We start from the raw sequence: 21,759 nt of genomic DNA on the forward strand, positions 1-21,759 counted from the left end.
ATATTAAACATTTCTCCCTCAGTAGAGTTGAAATTTATAGGGAATTTCAATTAAATCATGTTCTTTTTTCTACATAAATCTATCTTATTATGTTGCACCAATTTTTTTTAAAAGGTGGACATACAAATAATTTTCCTCCAGCCGTTTTAACCCTTTGTTTTATGTCACAGCAGTTAGAAATGTATCATATTTAAATTCTGAATAAAGTGCTTCAATATTTTAATCTTTTATAGGAATATACATTTCTATTTAATATCAATAACATCATTAAAAAACAATTCCCTGAAATTTATTTTCAAAAAAAATGGGTGCACCATCTAGCAAAATACTGGATTCAGTCCATCTAGTTTGTTACAAATGCTTGTGTTATTTATCAACAGTAACAAAATAATAATCAGTATACTACTACATATTAATTTGTCAGTTTGTCCTGATGCTAATGTTGCTGCTGTAGCTGTTGTTGACCTTTGACCTCGCAGTAATATCCATCTACATTATGATTTATTCTATAATCCAGTTTGTCAGGCTGTTTGAATGTATGACTTTGATTACTGACTGATCTTGGCTTGTGTGTGTGTGTGTGTGTGTGTGTGTGTGTGTGTGTGTGTGTGTGTGTGTGTGTGTGTGTGTGTGTGTCTCCAGGGACCTCGTGGTTTGCTCGGACCTAAAGGTCCTCCTGGAATCCCTGGACCTCCTGTGAGTAAAAACAATTTCAAACCACATTGTGCTGCTGTTATTTTATTTTAGCTGCATTGTTTTCTCCCTGTGTGACCACTGAACACCCACAGCACCTCCTGAAACAACATCTGGTGAGCTGATATACAGACAGGGATATCCAATGACCTAAAAATGAACATGTCATGTTCCCACAATCACCTCAAAACAATGCCAAGACACCCAGTATCACCCAGGATTTAGGCAGCATACATATTTACATGTACTAGAGTTGTTTTACTAAAGTGGTTGAGCTCTGCCCTTAAAAATGTTCTCCATGATTTAGCGTTGCACTCCTATAACATTGTCTGACTCACAATGGGTTTTTTTAAACGATCAAAATGGATACAGCAGAGATATCATCTTTTTTAGTCCACACGTTATTTTTCCTTGTCAAAACCTGCCACCTACATTACCCATAATGCAACTCGACCGCCAACAGTTCGGAGATTTGGGTGTGTTATGCTAATAGTGGCTAATGTAGCCTCAATAAATCAGACTTCACGCAGCTCCCTCTGGAGCCACAAAAGGCTTTGTATAACTTTTTTTCCCAATATCTGTAAACAGACATTTATGTGTAAAATCTGCGGATTTCCCCTTTAAGCAGCAGGATTTAAGTACCTGCTGATTCCCACAAATCTAAAGACACACACTAGCATCATCACCACAATCTATAATTTGCTGTGAGTGGCACTGAGCAAGGCACTAGCAAGGATAGTTTCAGTTCCCACTGCAGCCAAAAACAATTAGCTTTGGATAGAAGCCTTCACCTTAGTGAGTTATTTATTCGTATGTTCAACTGAGTTTGAATTGTTTTGAATTGTTATCCATTCTGTGAATGGCTGACATCAATTTAGATTTTTCTCTGTTCATCCTTCCTTCTTCTCAGGGTGTACGAGGAAATGACGGGCCCCACGGTCCCAAGGGAAACTTGGTCAGTGTCACTAAGTTATCTACCATGTTATCACGTAACCTTGAAGTTTTGAATCAGCAGATAATTAGTATCAGTACCTGTTGCAGTAACTCTCTCTTCCTCATCTGTCCTTCACTCTGTTCTGCTGTTTGCTTTGCATTTGTCATCACTTTATTGTCTTTATCTATTTCTGGCTCTCAGGGTCCCCAAGGAGAGCCAGGACCTCCAGGTCAGCAGGGAACGCCAGGAACTCAGGTATCACATACTTGTGATATTAACTTTGTTCACTAAGTATTTGTGTGCATAGGTGTGCATACACATGTACACAAAAATAAAAGGAAACAGTAATGTTGAGAGTGTGTATTCATTCCATACACTGAGCATATGTCTCATGTGTTTATTGTTTTGCAGGGAATGCCAGGACCTCAGGGACCCCTCGGACCCCCAGGAGAGAAAGTAAGAAACCAAAAATATATAAGGGAATTAAATTCAACACGCAATGGTTATACAATGGAATGGCCAGGATGAACTTAATGATTTTACTTCGTCATTTGTGAAGGAGAGATCTAAATGAAGAAGGCCTTTGAGGTGTTTTGGATATCCATTGGATTGTATTAAAAACACAATATTGGAGTGACACAGTAGGATATCATTCCGTCTATAATCCAGCATCACATTTTTTTCAGAAAATAAAAGTGATAGGATTATGAAAGTATTTTTGAAGTATTTTAGTTGTATTTTCAGTATAAATTGACAAATGAGTATTATATGATGATCCTTTTATTTGAATGGTCTGAAAATTGTGAACAGATGCAGTTTTACTCAAAACATGAATTAGATTAGATTAGAAACATAACATACCATATGTTATCATTCTGGATTTCAGTACATTAAGGGATGAGGAGGGTTGCTTGATGATTACTCTTTATTGGTGTCTGTCTCTCTTTTTGACACTTCAAGGACTAGTCATTTTGTGAAGTATGCTTATTTGCTTTCTTGCCGAAGATTGATACCATTCTCGTATCTGTTCGTTAAATATGAAGCTACAGCAGAGCAGCTGATTAGCTTAGCTTAGTTTAGCATAAAGACTGGAAACACCAACTCTATCCAAAGGTAAAAGGTTCTGTCTGTCTGTCATATTAAACATAGGAAAAAAATGGCTCCTGCATTGTTGTTAGTGGATGAATACTTGTCAGCTTATGAGCTGCACAGTTTTTTAGCACATTCTTCTTCCTATGGTGTTTTATGGCAGTTACCAAAAGTTTCAGGTGCAATACCACCACCCTCTGGACTCTCACTCATGACCACCTTGTCTTCTCCTCCAGGGTCCCACAGGAAAACCAGGTCTGCCAGGAATGCCTGGAGCTGACGGCCCTCCTGTACGTTTGCCTATTTAATTTTTTCTTTGTCATTAAAATCATTAAAACTGAATTAAGTGGAATCCACCAACACTGGATGTCCTTCCTGAGGCTTAAACTCTCTGTCTTCCCTTCTCAGGGTCACCCAGGAAAGGAGGGGCCTTCTGGCACCAAAGGAAACCAGGTGGGTGTCCATCAAAACCCGATCACACCACATTCCCTCCATCTGACAAACTCAGTTCACCAATATGACTCCTAACAGAAGAAACATATTACATCTGAAAGAGTTTGATTCAAATGCGCTTTTACAGTAAATTTGTTGGAGCAGTTACTTTGTGGTTGTAGTTGTGCATTTAAAAATGACACTCAACATATTTACTTGAAGCTATTTAATGTCGTAACTCGTCCTTCTTTCTTTGACCTTCTCCAGGGTCCCAACGGTCCCCAGGGAGCTATCGGCTATCCTGGCCCTCGTGGCATCAAGGTCAGTACAGTTAGTCTTTAGAAATCAAAAACAGGTTTTTTGATTGTGAGGTCAGTTTGCACAGTCTAAATTACTTTTCCTTTTGGGGGATTTTGCATTGAATGTGCAAAAAAACTGAACCAACACAAGACTTAGCATATCAGTGTATTGATTACGTAACGCTTTAATTGCAGGGAGGTCAAGGAATCCGTGGACTGAAGGGCCACAAGGGAGAGAAGGTAAGTGATTCATTCCAGTTTAATACTTCCAAATATACATCACTCACTCAAGAAATAGCCTCTCTTAAGTCACAATTGCATAGTGAAAGCACGCTAATATGTACATTTTTAGTTCAATAATAACTCACAATAGCAAAATGTTAGAAAAACAGGACATGTTCAGGTCTTTGTCTACAAGGATTTTGAGTTAAAATCAAAAACAAGGTTGATGTTGTCTTTTGCTGAGTTTGTATTGTATGTTTTTTGTTTGCTTGTGTTTCTAGGGAGAAGATGGTTTCCCTGGAATTAAGGGAGATTTTGGTGTTAAGGGAGAGAGGGTAAGACAGATTGATGTAACTGGTTGGTTGATCAGTTCATTAATAGAATGATTAATGGATAAATGAATCATTGATTGATTAACTTATTCATCATCATTTTATATATTTTCCAGTTATTGCTCTATATATATTTATTCTGATGGTTTTGTCTCCTGCTCACAGGGTGAGCTTGGAGTATCGGGGCCCAGAGGAGAGGATGGTCCAGAGGGGCCAAAGGGTCGCGTCGGACCCCCTGGTGAGATCGGACCAATTGGACTTGTTGGAGAGAAGGTACAACCTGTTCAATCAGGACAAGATTACATGATTGGCTCTTAGTAGTGTGAGATGGGTTGGTGATATTCTAGCATCATTTCCTGCTTTATGTATTATTCATCAAACTGAAAGTCTTCTGAAACCGGATTTCAGGTTTTTGCTTTGCAAATGCAGATATTTCCCACAAATATTCCAAGATATTTTCCATTTTCTTAAAATTAGGGTCCTCTTTGACAATACATTAGGCAGGAAATATCATTGTGCTGCCCTCTTGTGGTTTTACGTATGTGTGCACTTGAGTGAGACCTGGCATTTAAACATGGAATTTACAGTATTTTGTAATTATATTACAAGTATAGTTTAATGAAAAATGGCCATTTAATTTTCACATAAGTGTTTTCATTTTGTGTTGTATTTTTGTGTTAGTTGCTGCTGCGACTAAACATTTGAGTTTCTGCAAGACATTTTGCCATTCATTTTATTGCATGTTAATATGACTGTAGCACACCTGAGCACAATATCAGCTTATTCTCATTTACCCTTCCTATTATGGCATATATTTCTGAATTTAAACAAATAATCAATGGCAGACTTGTAATACAATTTGTTGTGTAACAGGTTGGTAATATTTAAACACAATTACAGATGTTGTGAAGGATAATGATTAATGATGTCATCATGTGATTTCAGGGTAAACTTGGTGTACCTGGACTTCCTGGATATCCTGGAAGACAAGGACCCAAGGTAAGAGAAACACACATACAGCATCTATATCCTCACTGACTCTTTTATTCATCCAGGATGACTTCTTTTTTCACACTAGTGGTCACCAGGCCTCTGTAAACAGAGCCGATGTTGAGATGTTGATTTGTTTTTTAGGGATCTCTTGGATTCCCAGGATTCCCTGGCTCAAACGGCGAGAAAGGAACAAGGGTAAGTCGATGGCTCTGTGGAAGATTTTCCTTCTCAAGTCAGACTGATTCAGCTCCTTAAGGCTGTAAAAGATTAGTGATCAAAGCAGTGATCAAGTGAGACTGACAGTGTCAAATGATGTAGCTGATTAATTATCTCTACACAGATAAGCTAGACTGATGGATCCTGTAGATTAAGTTATATAGTCAGTAATGTACAGTTCACTTCTGTCTGACTGAGTCTGTCATTGTTTGTTTGTTTGTTTTTTCAGGGTCTTAGTGGCAAATCAGGGCCAAGAGGACAAAGAGGACCAACGGTACCATTTCACATTTATTCATTTAATCTTTCAGTCAGTTTGTAAAAACTATTCTGCTACTTTTTGTCTGCTCATAAAGAGCACCAGGCTGAAAAGCAGAGTTTCACTGCCCTCTCCGGTTGAAAGTTTCAAGCCTGTTTCACTGCTGACATCACTGCAGGGTGTGGTCTGAAGTGTACTTTGCTGCACCTGTAACCACACCCAACTGTGATGTCACAGGGGCCTGAAGTACACCTGTACATCACTGCAGCAAGGTGTGATTAGTTAAACCACATTTTCAGGTGGTGTTATAATATTCTTTAAGCACTGATTTGACATGATTTGATTTAAAACATCAAGGTAATCCCAGATGGCGTCATTTTTGCATTGTTTCTGACTGATGAAGGCTTTTCACTAATTATGCTAACTGTTTGTGTCCATCAGGGCCCCAGAGGGCAGAGAGGGCCGAGGGGCGCGACTGGGAAACCAGGAGCAAAGGTTTGTCTGCACAGAGAATCTATCCAGAAACTGTGTCCACATGAGTGCTTCGCAAGTGCCATTATGATGATTTTGATGATGATTATTGTTGTTGATGATCATGTTTTGTCATTGTTATTATTGTCTTTATCATTATCATTATATATTTATATTGATGGAACCAAAACTTCAAAGCTGAATATTTTTAATTTTTTTATTCAATAACAATCTCACAGTTTGAATAGTTTAAATAAAGACACGGCACAGTAGTTTGATATTTCAGTCAAAATGCTTATCTTCAGCAAACTATCCCTATTCTTACCTGAAATTCAAAATTGGAGTGAGGTCCATTTCAAGAAGAAAAAAATATTAAAGAAGAAAAGCTTGTGATCCAAAACATTTTTTATTTACTGTTTTTTTTTTTTTTATTGTTGCCTGTTAGGGAACTTCGGGAAGTGATGGCCCTCCTGGTCCTCTTGGAGAAAGGGTGAGCGCTTAATTTTCATTACAGGAAAGCATGTCCTGCTGGGTAGCACTTTGTCAGAGCTTGCATTCATATATGTGCCTCATTCTTTAAGATTTTTGTTAGACACTGAATGTCTCTATTGGGTATTCTTATGTTCTTATTATATCATATGTTATTGTCTCACCAGGGATTGCCAGGGCCTCAGGGAGCCAATGGTTTCCCCGGACCAAAGGGACCTCCTGTAAGAAAATGTTTTCATACCAGTTTCTCATAGACTGATTGTTGATACTGTTTATATTCAAGGTGGTATCACTTGGCTGTTCATAAGAGAATTGTAGTAGATTGTTCCAAGACATGGTCTTGGGTTTGGTTTGATGTTCCCTCTTGCTTGTAGGGAAAGCTCTCTTAAGGCGGAGATTTAATTCATATATGATGGTTGACTGATGTTTCCTTACAGGGACCACCAGGAAAGGACGGGCTGCCTGGACACCCTGGGCAGAGAGGAGAAGTTGTAAGTTGTATTTTTTTACTACTCTTAAAGATAGTTCAATGTTCGGAGATTTTAAGACTTTTAACCTGATTCCGGTCATGGCTCTTTTAAGATGCAGTCACTCAAAAAATTTACCCGATGAAGGTTGAACAGACCGAAACGTTGTAAATTAGTAAATATACCAGCAGTAAGCAAGACAGCGTGCTGGAGTTTTCTCATTTTTATTCATGGATGCAGTTACTTAGAAATTTTTTCAGTGATTAGTTAATAACAGGCTTTTTATACGGTGGGAAAAAATGTGATTTATATGTTTTACACCATTTTCCATTTACTTAAAATCAGACATTATATAGTGACACCCTTTGGAGGTGGATTGGATTCAAAGACACATCAGACGTAGTTGGTTCAATCTCAACTAACCCCAAGTATGTATATGTACAAACCTTCTTTAGATATCTAATCCAGCCTACACTGTTACAATTAACCTCAAAAGCACGAAGCACATGAAGGAGCCACCATTCACATTGTTCACTCAAATTCAAACATTTGTCATTTATTTATGACTGAGTAAATTAAGCATTAGTTAAGTAATCAGTAAAGTTGATGTGCAAACTCCTGATATGCATTGGAATGTTTGGATCTATATTTCTACATTGTTCCTTCTCCAGCTGGCAACCTGGAGAACAGCCATGGCTCTTAAAATACCTGTGTACGGTAGACTGGATCATTATTTTCTGTTGAGTGGACAAATCATTAGGAGCAAAACACTCTTTACAAAACGGTTGTTTCATTTTCTCTTCCACTTTAGTCATGAAGCTCAGATTGGGCTGAAGGTTTTGAGAAGAGCTGGGTTGGACTGACGATTGGATTACACACATTATGATGCATCTCAACAGCAGGAACGAGGTTCAACATTTTGTAGATTTTTTGTTAACTGAGTTTCTCTCCTCCAGGGTTTCCAAGGTAAAATGGGTCCACCTGGGCCTCCTGGAGTCGTTGGACCTCAGGTGAGATTTCCCAATCATGGTGCAGAATTTTCTCGTTACTGATACAGTAAATCACATCAGTTTTTTCACACAACTCGTCCTCTTTTCCTTTCATTTCTTTTTTTCTTTTCTCTCCACCCTCTATTCATTCTCACCTTCTTTGCACTTCTTTCCTCTCTTCTTCCCCTCTTTGCCATCTCCATCTCCCTCCTCCTAGGGTCCATCAGGAGAGACCGGCCCCATGGGCGAGCGCGGCCACCCTGGACCCCCAGGTCCACCTGGAGAGCAGGGACTTTCTGGTCCCTCAGGGAAGGAGGGCACAAAGGGAGACCCTGGACCCCCTGGAGGCCCCGGTAAAGATGGGCCCCCAGGACTGAGAGGCTTCCCTGGAGAGAGAGGACTGCCTGGAACCCCTGTGAGTATGACCAAGAGAAATACAGCGTAGATACTATTCGCTGCCAGTTGTTTTTAAGAAACAATTTTTAAGCTTATATTGATCACTTTGATAGCAGTAAATTGACCTTTGGATAAAAATGTGGGGTGAAAGATTACTGAATAATCCCTTATTGCCTTTTCTTCCAGGGAGGTGGAGGACTGAAGGGAAGTGAAGGACCTGCCGGACCTCCTGGACCTGCTGTACGTTTCAAACCATTTGAAAAGTTCTTTTTCACCTTAAGAAAAAAAATACAGTAATATCTTGCTAGCCCACTCAGTTAAAGTACAATAGTTTGTCAACAACGGCTTTAAGTTACTTTGAGTTTGGTCAATACATCATTTGTCTTGTCTTTGTTTCTGGCTATAATTCATTTTGTGGGTTTTATAATTTAAATATTTGAATATTTCATTATAAGATGTGATTATGAAATTGTTTAATTCAGTAATAATAGTATATCTCAGTCCATCCAACTTAAGAATGAAGAATTCACTTAATGAATACCTGCTGTGATCGGTACTGTCTGTATGATATTGTACCTTTCTAGGGGTCTCCTGGTGAGAGGGGACAAGCTGGTACTGCTGGACCTGTTGGACCTCCTGGCAGACCAGGCCCTCAGGGGCCTCCTGGACCCGCTGGAGAGAAGGGAGTTCCTGTGAGTATTCTGGAAAAATGTGTCCAATGTGCAGTAGTGCATTTGACTCAACATTCAAAGCATTGTCCATCCAGCCAAAGAAAAACTACCAACTATTGATTCTCCTCTTAAGGGTGAGAAAGGCCCTATTGGCCCGGCAGGTCGTGATGGAGTGCAGGGTCCCGTGGGTCTGCCTGGCCCTGCCGGATCACCTGGAGTACCCGGAGAGGACGGAGACAAGGCCAGTAACTCTTAGTAACAGTCTTCACACCAACACTTTGAAAGACCACCTTAGTTACCTTAATAATCATCCAGAATAATGTGTCATAAAGTCGTTATTGAGTTGAGCATCCACCCTGATCATTCATTTCAAAGCTTTGTTTCAAACTTGTCTTTGCTGTAACGTGATGTTTGTCAACGCAGGGTGAGGTTGGAGAGCATGGTCAGAAGGGCGCCAAGGGAGGAAAAGGCGAGCATGTGAGTGATGCTGACTTGCATCAAGCCCGAAGATTTATTTATGCTTGGGAAATGATCAGAATTTATATTTTATTGTATCACTGCCGTTTTGTTGTTTTGCTCATTGTTTGTATGCTTGTTTTTTGTTTGTTGGTAGGGTCCTCCTGGTCCACCCGGGCCAATGGGTCCTGTTGGTCAGCCTGGTCCTGCTGTAAGTACAAACCTAATCAGACAGTTTGCAGTGCCAATTGGTTGCACTCCTGATTGTATGAACTCTCATTTTGATGGATTTGATGCTAGTTGAGTTTCTAGGTGGCACTCTTTCTTTGTTTAGATATAGTGGGTGTCACTGCTCACGCTACAAACTCAGTTCTTCTATTCATTCCAAACAAACCAGATTATAAAATATATATAATATTTTTTTTTCCAAGAAAGCCACTATTGTGTTGTATTGTACAGGAGCTATCAATATGATAAAGGGCTTAGCAAACTGGAAATTTAATTACACAAACGCTACGAACATTCAGTCACTATTATGAGTAGATGAAGACAACGTTTTCAGCTAACGTATTCTTAACTCTTAACTCTTATGTCTTTATTTCTGTTTTTCTTCTTCTGTGGTGCAGGGTGCTGATGGAGAGCTTGGACCAAGGGGCCAGCAGGGGCCTTTTGGAGCTAAAGGTGACGAAGGAACCAGAGGATTCCCAGGAGCCCCGGGACCCATCGGACTGCAGGTAAAATAAAAGCCACAATAGTCACATTCACTCAAACCTTAATTACATCTTTATTTTTGACTTTTATATAAATATTTAGATTAAGTTTTGAGCTACGCTCTTGTGCTAAGTTGCTAAGCTAAACTAATTCTTTGTGTAACTTTCACCTCTGTCCTGCAGGGATTGCCAGGACCACCAGGTGAGAAGGGAGAGACAGGAGATGTTGGACCTCTGGTGAGTTTCAGAAAAACATCACATCAGTCGTAATGACGGCTTCAGTGACTTATTTTATCACAATAAAATCACAAATGATGATAAAAGCATGAGCCTCTTTATGTTTCCAGGGTCCTCCAGGCCCCCCCGGACCCCGTGGCCCTGCTGGACCCAACGGTGCTGACGTGAGTGTTTACAGCTCTTATTTATAAAATGACAACAATATGTAATCTGCATGGGATACACTACAAAGAGCTGTTGTAGAGCTGTTACTGTACTATTGCAACATGAACTGTCAGCGTGTTAAATGAGGCTGAGTTAAGTGTGACTGTTCCGAAAACAGCAACGATTTAGAATTTTATTTTTAAAACAGCACACATGGTAAAAAGTAAATTAGCTCTTTTGCTGATAATAACCATTTTGATGTGAATTATTTAATCTTTTTGTCTGAATTGTTTTTGTGTGTGTTTTTCAGGGTCCTCAAGGTCCTCCTGGTGGTTTGGGTAATCCTGGACCTATTGGAGAGAAGGTGCAGAGATAAAGATTTTTTTTTTTTGCTAACACTGAAGTTTGATGGTGTCCAAAGAAATAAAAACAGAATTAATTTCAACTTGTCCTGAGAACTCAAATAAATACTGTTTGCTCCGCAGGGAGAGCCCGGTGAGGGCGGACCACCTGGAATCGGAGGGGAGCCAGGAAAGAAGGTGAGTGCCTGAGTGTCTGACCCTAACACCTTGTGGGTTGAGATATCAGGACACTGTGCCTTTACTGACAGGTTAACAGCATCCATGAGTTAACAAAGAGTTCTGTGCTCCTGTTGGCAGGGTCCTCGTGGAGAGCGCGGGGAGAAGGGAGAGGCCGGGCAACCTGGAACTGCTGGACCTGCTGGAGGCCGAGGACGACCTGGAGACGACGGACCCAAAGGAAACCCTGTATGACACCCACAATGAAATGCACACAAACAAACAAACACACACACACAGTGGTCGCTGACTTTAGACTCCACTGCAGAAGGAACAAGTGATTTTTTCTTCCTTCTCTTAATTTTATTGCCATTCAGATGACATTTTAATCTCTGCCGCTTAATCTTTGAATTTTGTTTTTGCCTCTGACTTCAGGGTCCTGTTGGTTTCCCTGGTGATCCTGGCCCCCCTGGTGAGGTTGGACCCAGAGTGAGTATCCATTTTTGAAAAATACATGTCAGCATCTTATTTAAACTCCATATCAATAATATTTTCTGTTAGATTTCAAAGCTTTGTTGTATGTGGCCAACAGTTCAGTTCAGCTTGTTCCATACATGTGTTGTCTTGAGCTTTTCGCCTAACTGAACAACAAGAAGAAAAACCGCTAACCCCGGTCTGCTTTACTTCAGGGTCAAGATGGCGCCAAGGGAGAGAGAGGAGAAGATGGTGAACCAGGAGAATCTGTAAGTCAAAAGATGCAACGATGCAGGTATGTTAATGGAGTGTCATAAAAATGTCTGAGTGTCCTCAATCTGCTCTCTCTGCCTCCTAATTGCAGGGATCCCCTGGTCCTCCTGGTGAGAACGGACCTCCCGGCCCCCTAGGAAAGAGGGTAAGGTCACCATCCTCATTTGACAGGCACCCGGTCCTACCAACGAGTGTTTGCATAAGACCAGCACAATGGCAGTCATGAATTCATTCCTCCATCATGCATCCGTGTAGTGGAGTTGGTAAATGTTGTAGCACAGAGCCTGTTTCACCAAGTCGGTTTGTTGTATGCTTTGAGACGGAGAGGAAACATTTTACTTACAAGTACGTGGTAGTGCAGCATCAGTGCTGCAGTAATATCCAATAATAAGTGCAGGCAGTGATGTTTTATCAATATGGATTCTCTCCAGTGTTAGAAGAATGGCCTATATGTGATTTACAGTCCAATGACATAATCTAGTGACTTTCTTGCTATAGATTTGATGAAATTATGGAATTTGAAATTACAGAATATATTATATTTTGTGTTTGTTAATACTAATGTTAATATGTTGTATTTGCCAGGGTCCTGCTGGAACAAGAGGACCAGAGGGACGTCAGGGGGAGAAGGGAACTAAGGTGAGTCCAGAGATTTTTAGTACATTTTTCAACTTCCTGTGGTTCTGCATAGATAATGTTCAGTCTAAACTGATAGCAAACAATACAAAAATGGTACGAAGATACCACAGTTGACATCAGACCACTGTCTCACTTCCTGGTGATGATCGTTTCCTTTAATGATCTCAGGATAAATCACTAACTCTGCTTTTATTCTGAAAAACATTTGCAACCAGAGAATGTCTTTCTCCTCTTTCTCTGTGATATGTTCTTTATGCAACCAAAGTTTTCTCTTCTCATTTTCTTCTGTTAGGCGATTGTGATACATAACTTATATTGTTACATAATGCATGGAATAACTTTTACAGGGAGACCCAGGTGCTGTCGGCCCCCCAGGAAAAACCGGCCCTGTCGGCCCCCAGGGTTCACCAGGAAAACCAGGAACAGAGGGTCTCAGAGGACTCCCCGGATCAGTGGTCAATAAAGATTTTGATTGATTTTTGTATTTGTTAATGCGACCACTAGACAAAACAATATTTCACGACTAATAAGTAATGTGTATACATTATTTGTTGCATGGTGTGTTGAATGGCCACCGCCCGCTAAAAATGTGTTTCTGACTGTGTTTCAGGGTGAGCAAGGATCTCCAGGACCTTCTGGACAGAAAGGACCACCTGGTCCTATTGTAAGATAACAAGGCCTTTTTATTTTCATGTATACATCTCTGCACTCTGACACACTACATTTAGTAAAATAAGTTGTAAAGTTAGTTTTGATCAAACGTCTTTTCCTCCCACTGTCCTCTTCCTGTCTTCCATCTCTCCCATCCTCACTCTCTTCTCCTGTTTTTCGTCTCCTCCACCACCTCCTCACTGTCTTCCTCCTCTCCACTTCTTTCTGCAGGGACCTCCTGGTTTGCCTGGTCTGCGGGGAGACCCCGGTGCCAAGGGAGAGAAGGGACACCCAGGTCTTATCGGTCTCATTGGACCCCCAGGAGAGCAGGGAGAGAAGGGAGACAGAGGTCTGCCTGGGCCTCAGGGATCCTCCGGATCAAAGGGAGAGACTGTAAGTCTGACATCTCTCACATGTGTGAGAGGGGCAGCTCAACCGCCATTATTCTCTTTCATTTTGACAATAATGTATGAAAAGTATTCTCACGTTGGACATGTCTTGTGTTTTATTACAGGGAATGTCTGGAGGCACCGGACCCATCGGCCCTGCTGGTCCTCCTGGTCTGCCTGTGAGTGCCTGTACTGTTTTATCCCATGAACATCTCTTTGCTCACTTCCCCAGATGTTATTAAGTACCATAGTAATCAGTGACAGCAGTAAAACGCTGAAGGACGGTCACCATCATCAAACTAACGTCTCATGTCTTTTACAGGGTCCTCAAGGTATCAAGGGAGCTAAGGGTTCTTCTGTGAGTATACTTTAAGAGTGTTTGTACCACAAGAAATGAATGAAATTGTTCATGAAAAATGCATTGACTTGTATCTGGTGCAGTAATGCGTCTTGAATCTTTCCTCTCCCTGCTGTGTTTAGGGAGGAGCTGGTCCAAAGGGAGAAAAGGGTGTACAGGGACCTCCCGGACCTCCTGTAAGTACTTCACCTTTCTTTGTGAAAGAAAGAAATTTATCATTTAAATTCTTCTCTGCTCACTCATTACACCTCACTGATGAGTGTCACTTAATTGGTTAAAATGTAAACTTGCTTTCCAGGGCCCACCAGGCGAGGTCATTCAGCCCCTGCCCATCCAGAGGAGCCCCAAGTCCAAGCGTTCCATCGACGCCAGCCAGCTGCTCCCCGAGACCGACTCCGACATGCCTGCATCTGACGCCACTGGTGCTGAGTTCCTGATGGGCAGTGAAGGCATGGAGGAGATCTTCGGCTCTCTCAACTCACTTCGACAGGAGATCGAGACCATGCGTTTCCCTCTGGGCACCCAGGACAGCCCTGCCCGCACCTGCCAAGACCTGCACCTCAGCCAGCCAGACCTCAAAGACGGTAAGGGAACTAACCCAGATGTTTACCTGCCACCTGTTTGGAGTAATGATCACTCCATCAGGTTTTGGTACTGCTGCTGATGTGGCCATCATTGTCATTTCAGCATGTGGATGATGCTGAACAATTTTTTTTTCATTAAATAATTCATTTATGCAAACTACAGACATCCCCTTGCCAATATAACAACTAATAACATATTACTGCATTAAGATTACATAAAGAACTAAAGGTCTTTTTTAGATAAACCTAGTCATAACTCAGAGTTTATACGTTTTTTCCACCTTGTTTTTGTCTCTCTGTCGCCCTCTGCAGGAGAGTACTGGATTGACCCCAACCAGGGCTGCTCCAGAGACTCCTTCAAGGTCTTCTGTAATTTCACTAATGGAGCAGAGACGTGCCTGTACCCCAGCAAGAGCATCGACACGGTCAGTCCACCAAATCAGCAACACTGTAAAGTGTCCTTTAGTGAAAGTCCAGTGAAATAAAATCTCCCAACACTAACTCCTAAGTGTCTGAGTGCAAGTTAAGAAATCCATTAAACTAAACATGTAAGGGACAGGAATGATGCATTTGGGTGAGGGAAAAAAGGTGGAGGTACTAGTCAGTGTTGGTGAAGGTTTGCAGACTCTAATTGCCCACTTTCTAGAAACTAATTTCCCAATTGCATCTGTACACTAAGACATTAAGAAAGAGATCATTTTCTCACATTTATAATAAAACTTAGATCTCAGTGGTATAATGGTTTTAGAAAATATTGGTCCAGGTTGGTGTAAAATGGTCTTATTTTCCCACACAAGCTGTATTTATTTATTTATGTGGACAATTCTGGTGGCAGGTGAAGATGAGCTCCTGGGACAAAGAGACTCCAGGATCCTGGTACAGTCAGTTTGCCACTGGTAGTAAGGTTAGTAACTCTCTGTGACATGAAGAGCAGTTGTGAAACTTTTGTTTTTAGTTCTTAACTTTACTTAATTACCCTCTATTTTGTTCTCACCATCTATTTTCTTTTCCTGACTCCACTCATTTTCCCTTCTTACCCCCTTTTTCATTCACTGTCATCCCTTCCACTTTATGTGCATTCCCTCTTCTACATTTCCTCCTCATTATCTTCTTGTCCTTCCTCCAAATCCCCTTCTATTACCTCCTCCTCCTGCTCTTCACACTCCACCTCCTTCCCAGTTCTCCTACGTGGATTCTAACGACGAGCCCGTGGGCGTGGTCCAGCTGGGCTTCCTGCGTCTCCTGAGCGTCCAGGCCCGCCAGAACCTCACCTACCACTGCCACCGTTCGGTGGCCTGGGCCGACCAAAGCGCCAAGAACAGCTACGACAGGGCGCTGCACCTCCAGGGTGCCAACGAGGAGAGGCTGAGCTACGAGACCAACCCCTACATCAAAGCCTTGGTCGATGGCTGCTCTGTGAGTTTACACACATTAACTAATTCTACCCTGTTGAAGACTCAGTCTTATTCAGTCTTCCTGGAAAACAGTGCATCTTTGAAATTGACCCCATGCTTCACTGTAATAATAATAATAATAATACACTTTATTTATACAGTAAAGTGCTTTACATGCACTAGTAGACATAACCCATCCAACAATAAGCCAACACAGTTTTGAACAGTCTGCCCTTCTCTAAGTGATATCCCATTGGTTTTCACTGCAGACTGATCCCTCGTGTGTTATGTCCCACCTCAACATCCTGTTTCAACAGGAAATACATCAGTTTAAGAACATAATGATCCCGTTTCATGGAACCTTTTAAGGTTATGAATTTCAGAGTGTTCCTCACCCTCCTCTACAACGTGCCATTGATATTTACTGATTAACATATTATCACATATTATGAAGTACATTTACTTTAAGTACACAAAAAATAAGACAAAATAATGCTGTCCCCCTTTCACAGGAAAAACCACACCATTGCAACTGTGTTTTTCTTTTCTTTTTCTTGACCCTTGAATGCTCTTAAAAAGCCCACTGTGTACTTCCAAAACTATGTTGATGTCACTGAAAAGTACCTCTTTAATATTTACTAGTGCTGTCATTGACATTTACGGGATGTAAATAAGCATTTAGCTTAACTTAAGACTCTTGAGAATTGCCTATTTCGATCTTTTGAAATAGTAGTGCCACACAGGATGATATGTTTTCACTTAATGAATGGGAATGATACATGATTATCCATTGTGATCTTCAAGCACCAGGCAACCTCATATAAAGTGCATCAGTTGTGAATTCTCTCTTTCCAAGGTGTTTTTAATGTCCCAAGTTATGACGCAGAGTTTAAAATTAAAATTATACGAGCTTATTTTCACACAACCATAGACGAACAGTCTTTGTTCACAATCATGACACGTGTAAATATCTTGATTCCAGTTTCTAACACGTGTCTCTCGCTCTGTCTCTCTCTGCAGTATCGTAAGGGCTTTGACAGGACAGTCCTGGAGATCAACACACCACAGGTGGAGCATCTTCCTCTGCTGGATATCAAGGTGTCAGACTTTGGGGAGAGCAACCAGCAGTTTGGCTTTGAAGTGGGACCTGTCTGTTTCCAAGGCTAAAAATGCACACATACACACATCTTGCAAAGAACAACACATGCAAATACTCACGCACACACACACACACACACACACATGCACTTAGAAACACACTTATATATAATAAACATACATGCCCAGTAATTTGTAAATTAACTTGTAAATGATATGAAACACACACACAAACCCACAGACACACTTACACACGCAAATGCTGTTGTGAGACAAACACGCACTCACACTCAAGTACGTGCCTGGGGAAAGCAACATCCTCCCAACAATTAATGGACGTCAAAAAAAAAAAGTAAAGAGAAGAGAATTAAAGAACTCGCGGAGAGGAGACCATCGTTTGGGCGCACGACCGCGAGAAAGGAAGAAAAAACCAGGAGAGAGTTTTCTTCAGAATAAAACAGTGTTTTCTTCACCAGCATCGAAAGGGGCCGGCCTGAGAAAGAGGGCAAGCCGGCGACTTGAGGCCTGAAGCCCCCCGTCTCCGATCCCCCCCCTCACTCTTCTCTCCTCCCCGCTGTCTCTCTTTTTTTCCACTCATCTCACCTGCTCTACCTCCCCCCTCCTCCTCCTCCTCCTCCCAAAAAAGGGTCACACTTGGACATTATTTCCATTTCTTTAATCCCACGTTCACACTGTGAGCAACGTGGTTGACGGTCACTCTTTTATGTCTGCGTTTATGATGTTTTGAACAGTTAAATCGTGTGTTTTGGTTCACGGCTTTGGCGTTTGTGGAGCATTTAATCCTTTAGTCATTCAGGTAAAAAGATGTTGAGAATTGAACGTTTTGAATCAACTTTTTATCCGTTTGTACTTGCCAGCCAGAACAAATCGAATCAAAACAGTAGACACCAAACTCTGACCAGACAATGACGACAAATGTTCAGCGGTGGCCGATACAAACCTCGGGGCTAACTCATCTGGTCGTCTAGTTCTGTAAGAACTGAATGAAAGTCCAGTGACTTGTCAGTCATGTTGCTCACATTGAAGAGTAACTCTCAGCTCTTATCTTATTACATCAAAAGGAACCAAAGAATTAAGCCACCAGTTTCCACCCAGAATAAAAAGAGGGAACTGACCAAATGATACCAGCTGGGTCTTGCTTGTTAGATTGATCTGTTTTTTTGTCTTGTTTGAGCTGCCACCATGTGAATTTTCTACTCTTTGTAATAATCTCTTCATGACCACCTTGCAGTTTTATCAAAACAGTCTAAAAATGTGATTCACAGCTCAAACTGATGATTGAAAAATCTTTCTGGTGTTATGGCAGTGAGGTTACTGGAGTCCAGTGTGACGCAGGATTTATTCTTTTTTAAAGTGGACAATCTTTCCTCAGCCCTGAGAGCAGCGGAAACTCTCTTTGAATTGTTCATTTGTTAACGTTGGACAAAACCTGCTGCATGCAGTGAGGCAGGATAGAAGATGTGTCGATACCTAGATCAGTGAATTTAAAAGCCATGATTTTTGTAAACTGTGCTAAACTTAATGCTATTGTACTTGCATGTGCCTTGATTCTTCTTTAAATCGTGGATCAGGCTACCAGGGTTGCTACCACACACCAGTCCAGTATTTACTGAGTCACTTTCTGTGTACTTTGATTATTGTTTTCCATCCAGAACACATTTTCTGATTTTGCATCCAAGCACAGAACATCATCAGGGTTTAAATATGTATATGAGATTAAAGGTTCCCTCCTTTTTTCCTACAGCAGTGAATAAAATGCATGCTTTACTAAAAGAAACTGTGTGGCAAGGTGCTAATTATACCAAAGCATAAGAGTTTTAGTCTTTGAGGCCTTCATTTTCTTTAGTCTCTTTTACAATTTCATAAAGTTTTTACTGGGGAAAATGTGCATTACATTCCATTTGTACAGAAATAGTGATATTCTATTGTATTTATTTAAAACAAACAGGGTGCTTTGAAATTTAAAAAAAAAAAAAAGGACCACCAAATATTCCATTCAAATGTGGTATATTTCATTTGTATTTATTTCCTGTAGCTGACACTTGAAGGTCAAGTGAAGCGAGTGACTTGCATGTTAAACTCACTGCCAGCCTGAGTTATGGTGCTTCTGTTCACGCCCTGTCCAAACTCCTTTTGTAGAACCAAAGAATCTGTGGCCATATTTTATTGTAATATCCCTTTTTAGTGTTTTCATCAACTGTACTGTGCTGTTAAATTTTGCTTCCACTGTAATAATTAAATGGTGACTCTCCAGTTCTGTCACATTTCCTTGTCGTTGCTACTGTTTGACTTGCCGTATATTGGTTTCAGGCTCAGGTTATTGCTTCGCTGGGCTTTGAAATGCATCATAGAAATACAGTTTACTGAGTCATTGCTACAAAATATTGACACACAATCCTGTGATGTTTTAAATTTCTATCTGAGACCACAGCGGGTAGGAGAAAGGTTGTGAGAGGGAGGGGACAACTCTGGGGTGATATCATACTAGGGTTCTGGTTTTATTTGTTTGTTTTTTAGTCTTTTTTTTAATATAGCAGGGAAATGGGGCGGGATGGCCAAAAACCTAAAAATTCAAGAATCTGACCTTGAGATTCTCCAGAGAGAATGACCTCAAATATTTGTTTGTTTTTATTGTGTTGAAGACGAACGTTTCAACATAAAAAATATGGTGCTGAAAAGAGAAAAAAGTATTATTTTATAATGTGTGTAAGTAATTTTCTAAAATTCTTGTTTCTGTAATATATAATCTTTTTAAAAAGAGCTGCTTGACTCTTGTTTTTCTTCCAAACCCCTGTCATCAGTCGTTCTCTTTGCCTGCAAATGGCCACAAAACATTACTGTTTCTCATTTGTAGGTAGATTATAGGTTTTTGTGTGTCACCTTGAAAAAAGACAGACAGACAGTACACACCTTCTACAGTTGTGTGTTGTGTTCATACATGTCTGTTTCAATTTAGTTAATGATGTAAATGTGAAACATGGGTTCCTTTGTGAATCATGCTTCTTTTTTTATAAAGAAAAATACAGCTTTTGCCAAGCTTGAAAGTCACATTTTATGTTAATTCTATAGCTATTGCTGGGAGATATTTAGATCATTTGTGTGCATTATTTAGCAAGTCATTTTCTCGAATCAGTCTAAAGCTGTTGTAGCAGTGGGAAGTGAAGTTACAAGTTGTTGTGGCTGCTCTGGTCATTTAAGCAGCACCAATAGTGTTAGCAGCTAGCTTGCTAGCTTCCAGCTGTTTTACTGTAGAGATGCTTACAAAGTAGGTTTTAATGCGGTGTTGATTCAATTTTGGACTGAAACACAAGGGTGTGACGTTAGCTCGGGTTTGGCTGTTAAACACAAGTTTATCTTTCACCTCCATTAGCTAAATGTGTTTCTGCTCTGAGAAATTGATTCGAGAGGACGAATTACGAGTTAATTCGTGTCTTTGAGATTTACCTTTTTTTTTTTAAACCATTAAACCTGCCCAGTTCTGTACAGTTATGTATCCATCTATCTTAATTTTTATTGTTTTTATCTAATTCTGCACAATTCGCCACACAATTCCTGTTATTGATGCTACACAGCGAAACAGCGGCATCTTGTGGTCGTTTGGAGTTCCTTCCCCTCTGGATTTCTCATCAATTTCATGCAGATGTTTAAATGAGTGAAAGTAATTTATCATCATCAGTTTATGTATATCACAAAAAAACATATCACATATTTTAAAACAACTGGCTGTGAATCATCAAGATGTACAACCAGTGTTGCACATAAAATTTTACCACTACATTCAGAAATAGGCTGTGTAAGTTACATTCAGGTAGTTTGTGACTTATATTTGAAACTTTGTGCGCCACAAGCAATCATCTTGTTAATATACCTCCAAACCTAAACCGTAATTTACATTTTGTTATTTTCTTTCATGAGCGCAAAGAAAAAATACATATTCATAGACATCTGTTCAAGAGACGCTAGTTTTGCTTTTCACAGTTCCTTCAAAAGTGGCAGCTATGGCCACAACAGAAACCATTTTCATTTTCTTGCAGGAGATTTTTAGAAAAATGTCTGTCAGTGTGTAAAACATTGTGGGTTTTTTGACAGTGATGAACCCTTTTTCTTCACCTCTGAATGGTTGTGTTTTAAAATCTTAAGTTATTTTGGAAATATTACACATGACAAACTAAACTGTTGTTTCATTTAGTGGCTCAGGGGAATATACTGTTGCATCATCTTTGGGATTGTGGGTCCCGTTTCCAAAACCTTGGACTTGGACAACTTGTGTGTTTAGCAGTGTTGTGAGAACCAGCATCCACTAACCCACAGCTCACTGTGAAAAACAAACTCCTGAAGTTATGACTTTGAAATCTGATTTTGTTTTTTGTTTTTTTAAAGCATTGGCCGACTGAGAGCAAGAAACTTGAGCAGAGCCTGCATGAAGACAGAGATTTGTTAAACCCTTTTCACTTCTAAGCTGATTTTAAAAGCCAACAAATTTATCGAACATATCAAGAAGCAGATGAGCTCAATGGCTCAATGAATTAAGCACCTGCAGTGACTGAAGATGAAGAGTTCAGTGGTTCAAACCCTCTTCAGTCCTTTAACTTCCAACAATGTTTTAAAAAACAACTTCTAGAGCGATTGCATAAAGGCTCTCCGAGAACAAACAGTACAAAGAGACTGGTGGTGCGACAGAGCTGTCAGCATGACTAAAAAAAATGTCTGGAGATCTGGAGTGGCTGGTTCGAATCCCGACTGCCCTCTAAATAAGGTTAGGAAGAAAATGGTATCATGTCGGGCTTCACAGACATATGCAGGGTTAAGGAAAGTAGTTTTAACTGTGAGATTTCAAATTAAAATACAACAGTCTGTACAGAAA

General features: G+C 40.4%; 1 protein-coding gene across 6 annotated transcripts in view; it reads left to right on the forward strand.

Annotated features, from left to right (window-relative positions):
* Positions 1-19,655, forward strand: part of col11a2 (collagen, type XI, alpha 2) — a 56,962-nt gene extending 37,307 nt beyond the window's left edge. For 3 of the 6 annotated variants that reach the window (XM_044171740.1, XM_044171739.1, XM_044171741.1), the window contains 45 exons: positions 643-696; positions 1,604-1,648; positions 1,829-1,882; positions 2,039-2,083; positions 2,953-3,006; positions 3,125-3,169; positions 3,416-3,469; positions 3,643-3,687; positions 3,951-4,004; positions 4,167-4,274; positions 4,947-5,000; positions 5,136-5,189; positions 5,440-5,484; positions 5,908-5,961; positions 6,383-6,427; positions 6,594-6,647; positions 6,864-6,917; positions 7,850-7,903; positions 8,100-8,297; positions 8,465-8,518; positions 8,863-8,970; positions 9,083-9,190; positions 9,373-9,426; positions 9,563-9,616; positions 10,032-10,139; positions 10,299-10,352; positions 10,463-10,516; positions 10,807-10,860; positions 10,982-11,035; positions 11,156-11,263; positions 11,450-11,503; positions 11,704-11,757; positions 11,853-11,906; positions 12,347-12,400; positions 12,748-12,855; positions 13,011-13,064; positions 13,283-13,444; positions 13,566-13,619; positions 13,763-13,798; positions 13,921-13,974; positions 14,097-14,382; positions 14,695-14,807; positions 15,218-15,286; positions 15,562-15,798; positions 16,797-19,655. In XM_044171740.1, the coding sequence (XP_044027675.1) occupies positions 643-696; positions 1,604-1,648; positions 1,829-1,882; positions 2,039-2,083; positions 2,953-3,006; positions 3,125-3,169; positions 3,416-3,469; positions 3,643-3,687; positions 3,951-4,004; positions 4,167-4,274; positions 4,947-5,000; positions 5,136-5,189; positions 5,440-5,484; positions 5,908-5,961; positions 6,383-6,427; positions 6,594-6,647; positions 6,864-6,917; positions 7,850-7,903; positions 8,100-8,297; positions 8,465-8,518; positions 8,863-8,970; positions 9,083-9,190; positions 9,373-9,426; positions 9,563-9,616; positions 10,032-10,139; positions 10,299-10,352; positions 10,463-10,516; positions 10,807-10,860; positions 10,982-11,035; positions 11,156-11,263; positions 11,450-11,503; positions 11,704-11,757; positions 11,853-11,906; positions 12,347-12,400; positions 12,748-12,855; positions 13,011-13,064; positions 13,283-13,444; positions 13,566-13,619; positions 13,763-13,798; positions 13,921-13,974; positions 14,097-14,382; positions 14,695-14,807; positions 15,218-15,286; positions 15,562-15,798; positions 16,797-16,943 (3,516 nt within the window). In that variant the 3' untranslated portion in view covers positions 16,944-19,655. The remainder of the gene's footprint in view (positions 1-642; positions 697-1,603; positions 1,649-1,828; positions 1,883-2,038; positions 2,084-2,952; positions 3,007-3,124; positions 3,170-3,415; positions 3,470-3,642; positions 3,688-3,950; positions 4,005-4,166; positions 4,275-4,946; positions 5,001-5,135; positions 5,190-5,439; positions 5,485-5,907; positions 5,962-6,382; positions 6,428-6,593; positions 6,648-6,863; positions 6,918-7,849; positions 7,904-8,099; positions 8,298-8,464; positions 8,519-8,862; positions 8,971-9,082; positions 9,191-9,372; positions 9,427-9,562; positions 9,617-10,031; positions 10,140-10,298; positions 10,353-10,462; positions 10,517-10,806; positions 10,861-10,981; positions 11,036-11,155; positions 11,264-11,449; positions 11,504-11,703; positions 11,758-11,852; positions 11,907-12,346; positions 12,401-12,747; positions 12,856-13,010; positions 13,065-13,282; positions 13,445-13,565; positions 13,620-13,762; positions 13,799-13,920; positions 13,975-14,096; positions 14,383-14,694; positions 14,808-15,217; positions 15,287-15,561; positions 15,799-16,796) is intronic. The other 3 variants (XM_044171742.1, XM_044171743.1, XM_044171744.1) reach the window with 1 other exon arrangement.
* Positions 19,656-21,759: the final 2,104 nt, after the last annotated feature.

Source organism: Siniperca chuatsi, linkage group LG17, assembly GCF_020085105.1.
Source record: "Siniperca chuatsi isolate FFG_IHB_CAS linkage group LG17, ASM2008510v1, whole genome shotgun sequence".
NCBI classification, from domain to species: Eukaryota; Metazoa; Chordata; class Actinopteri; order Centrarchiformes; family Sinipercidae; genus Siniperca; species Siniperca chuatsi.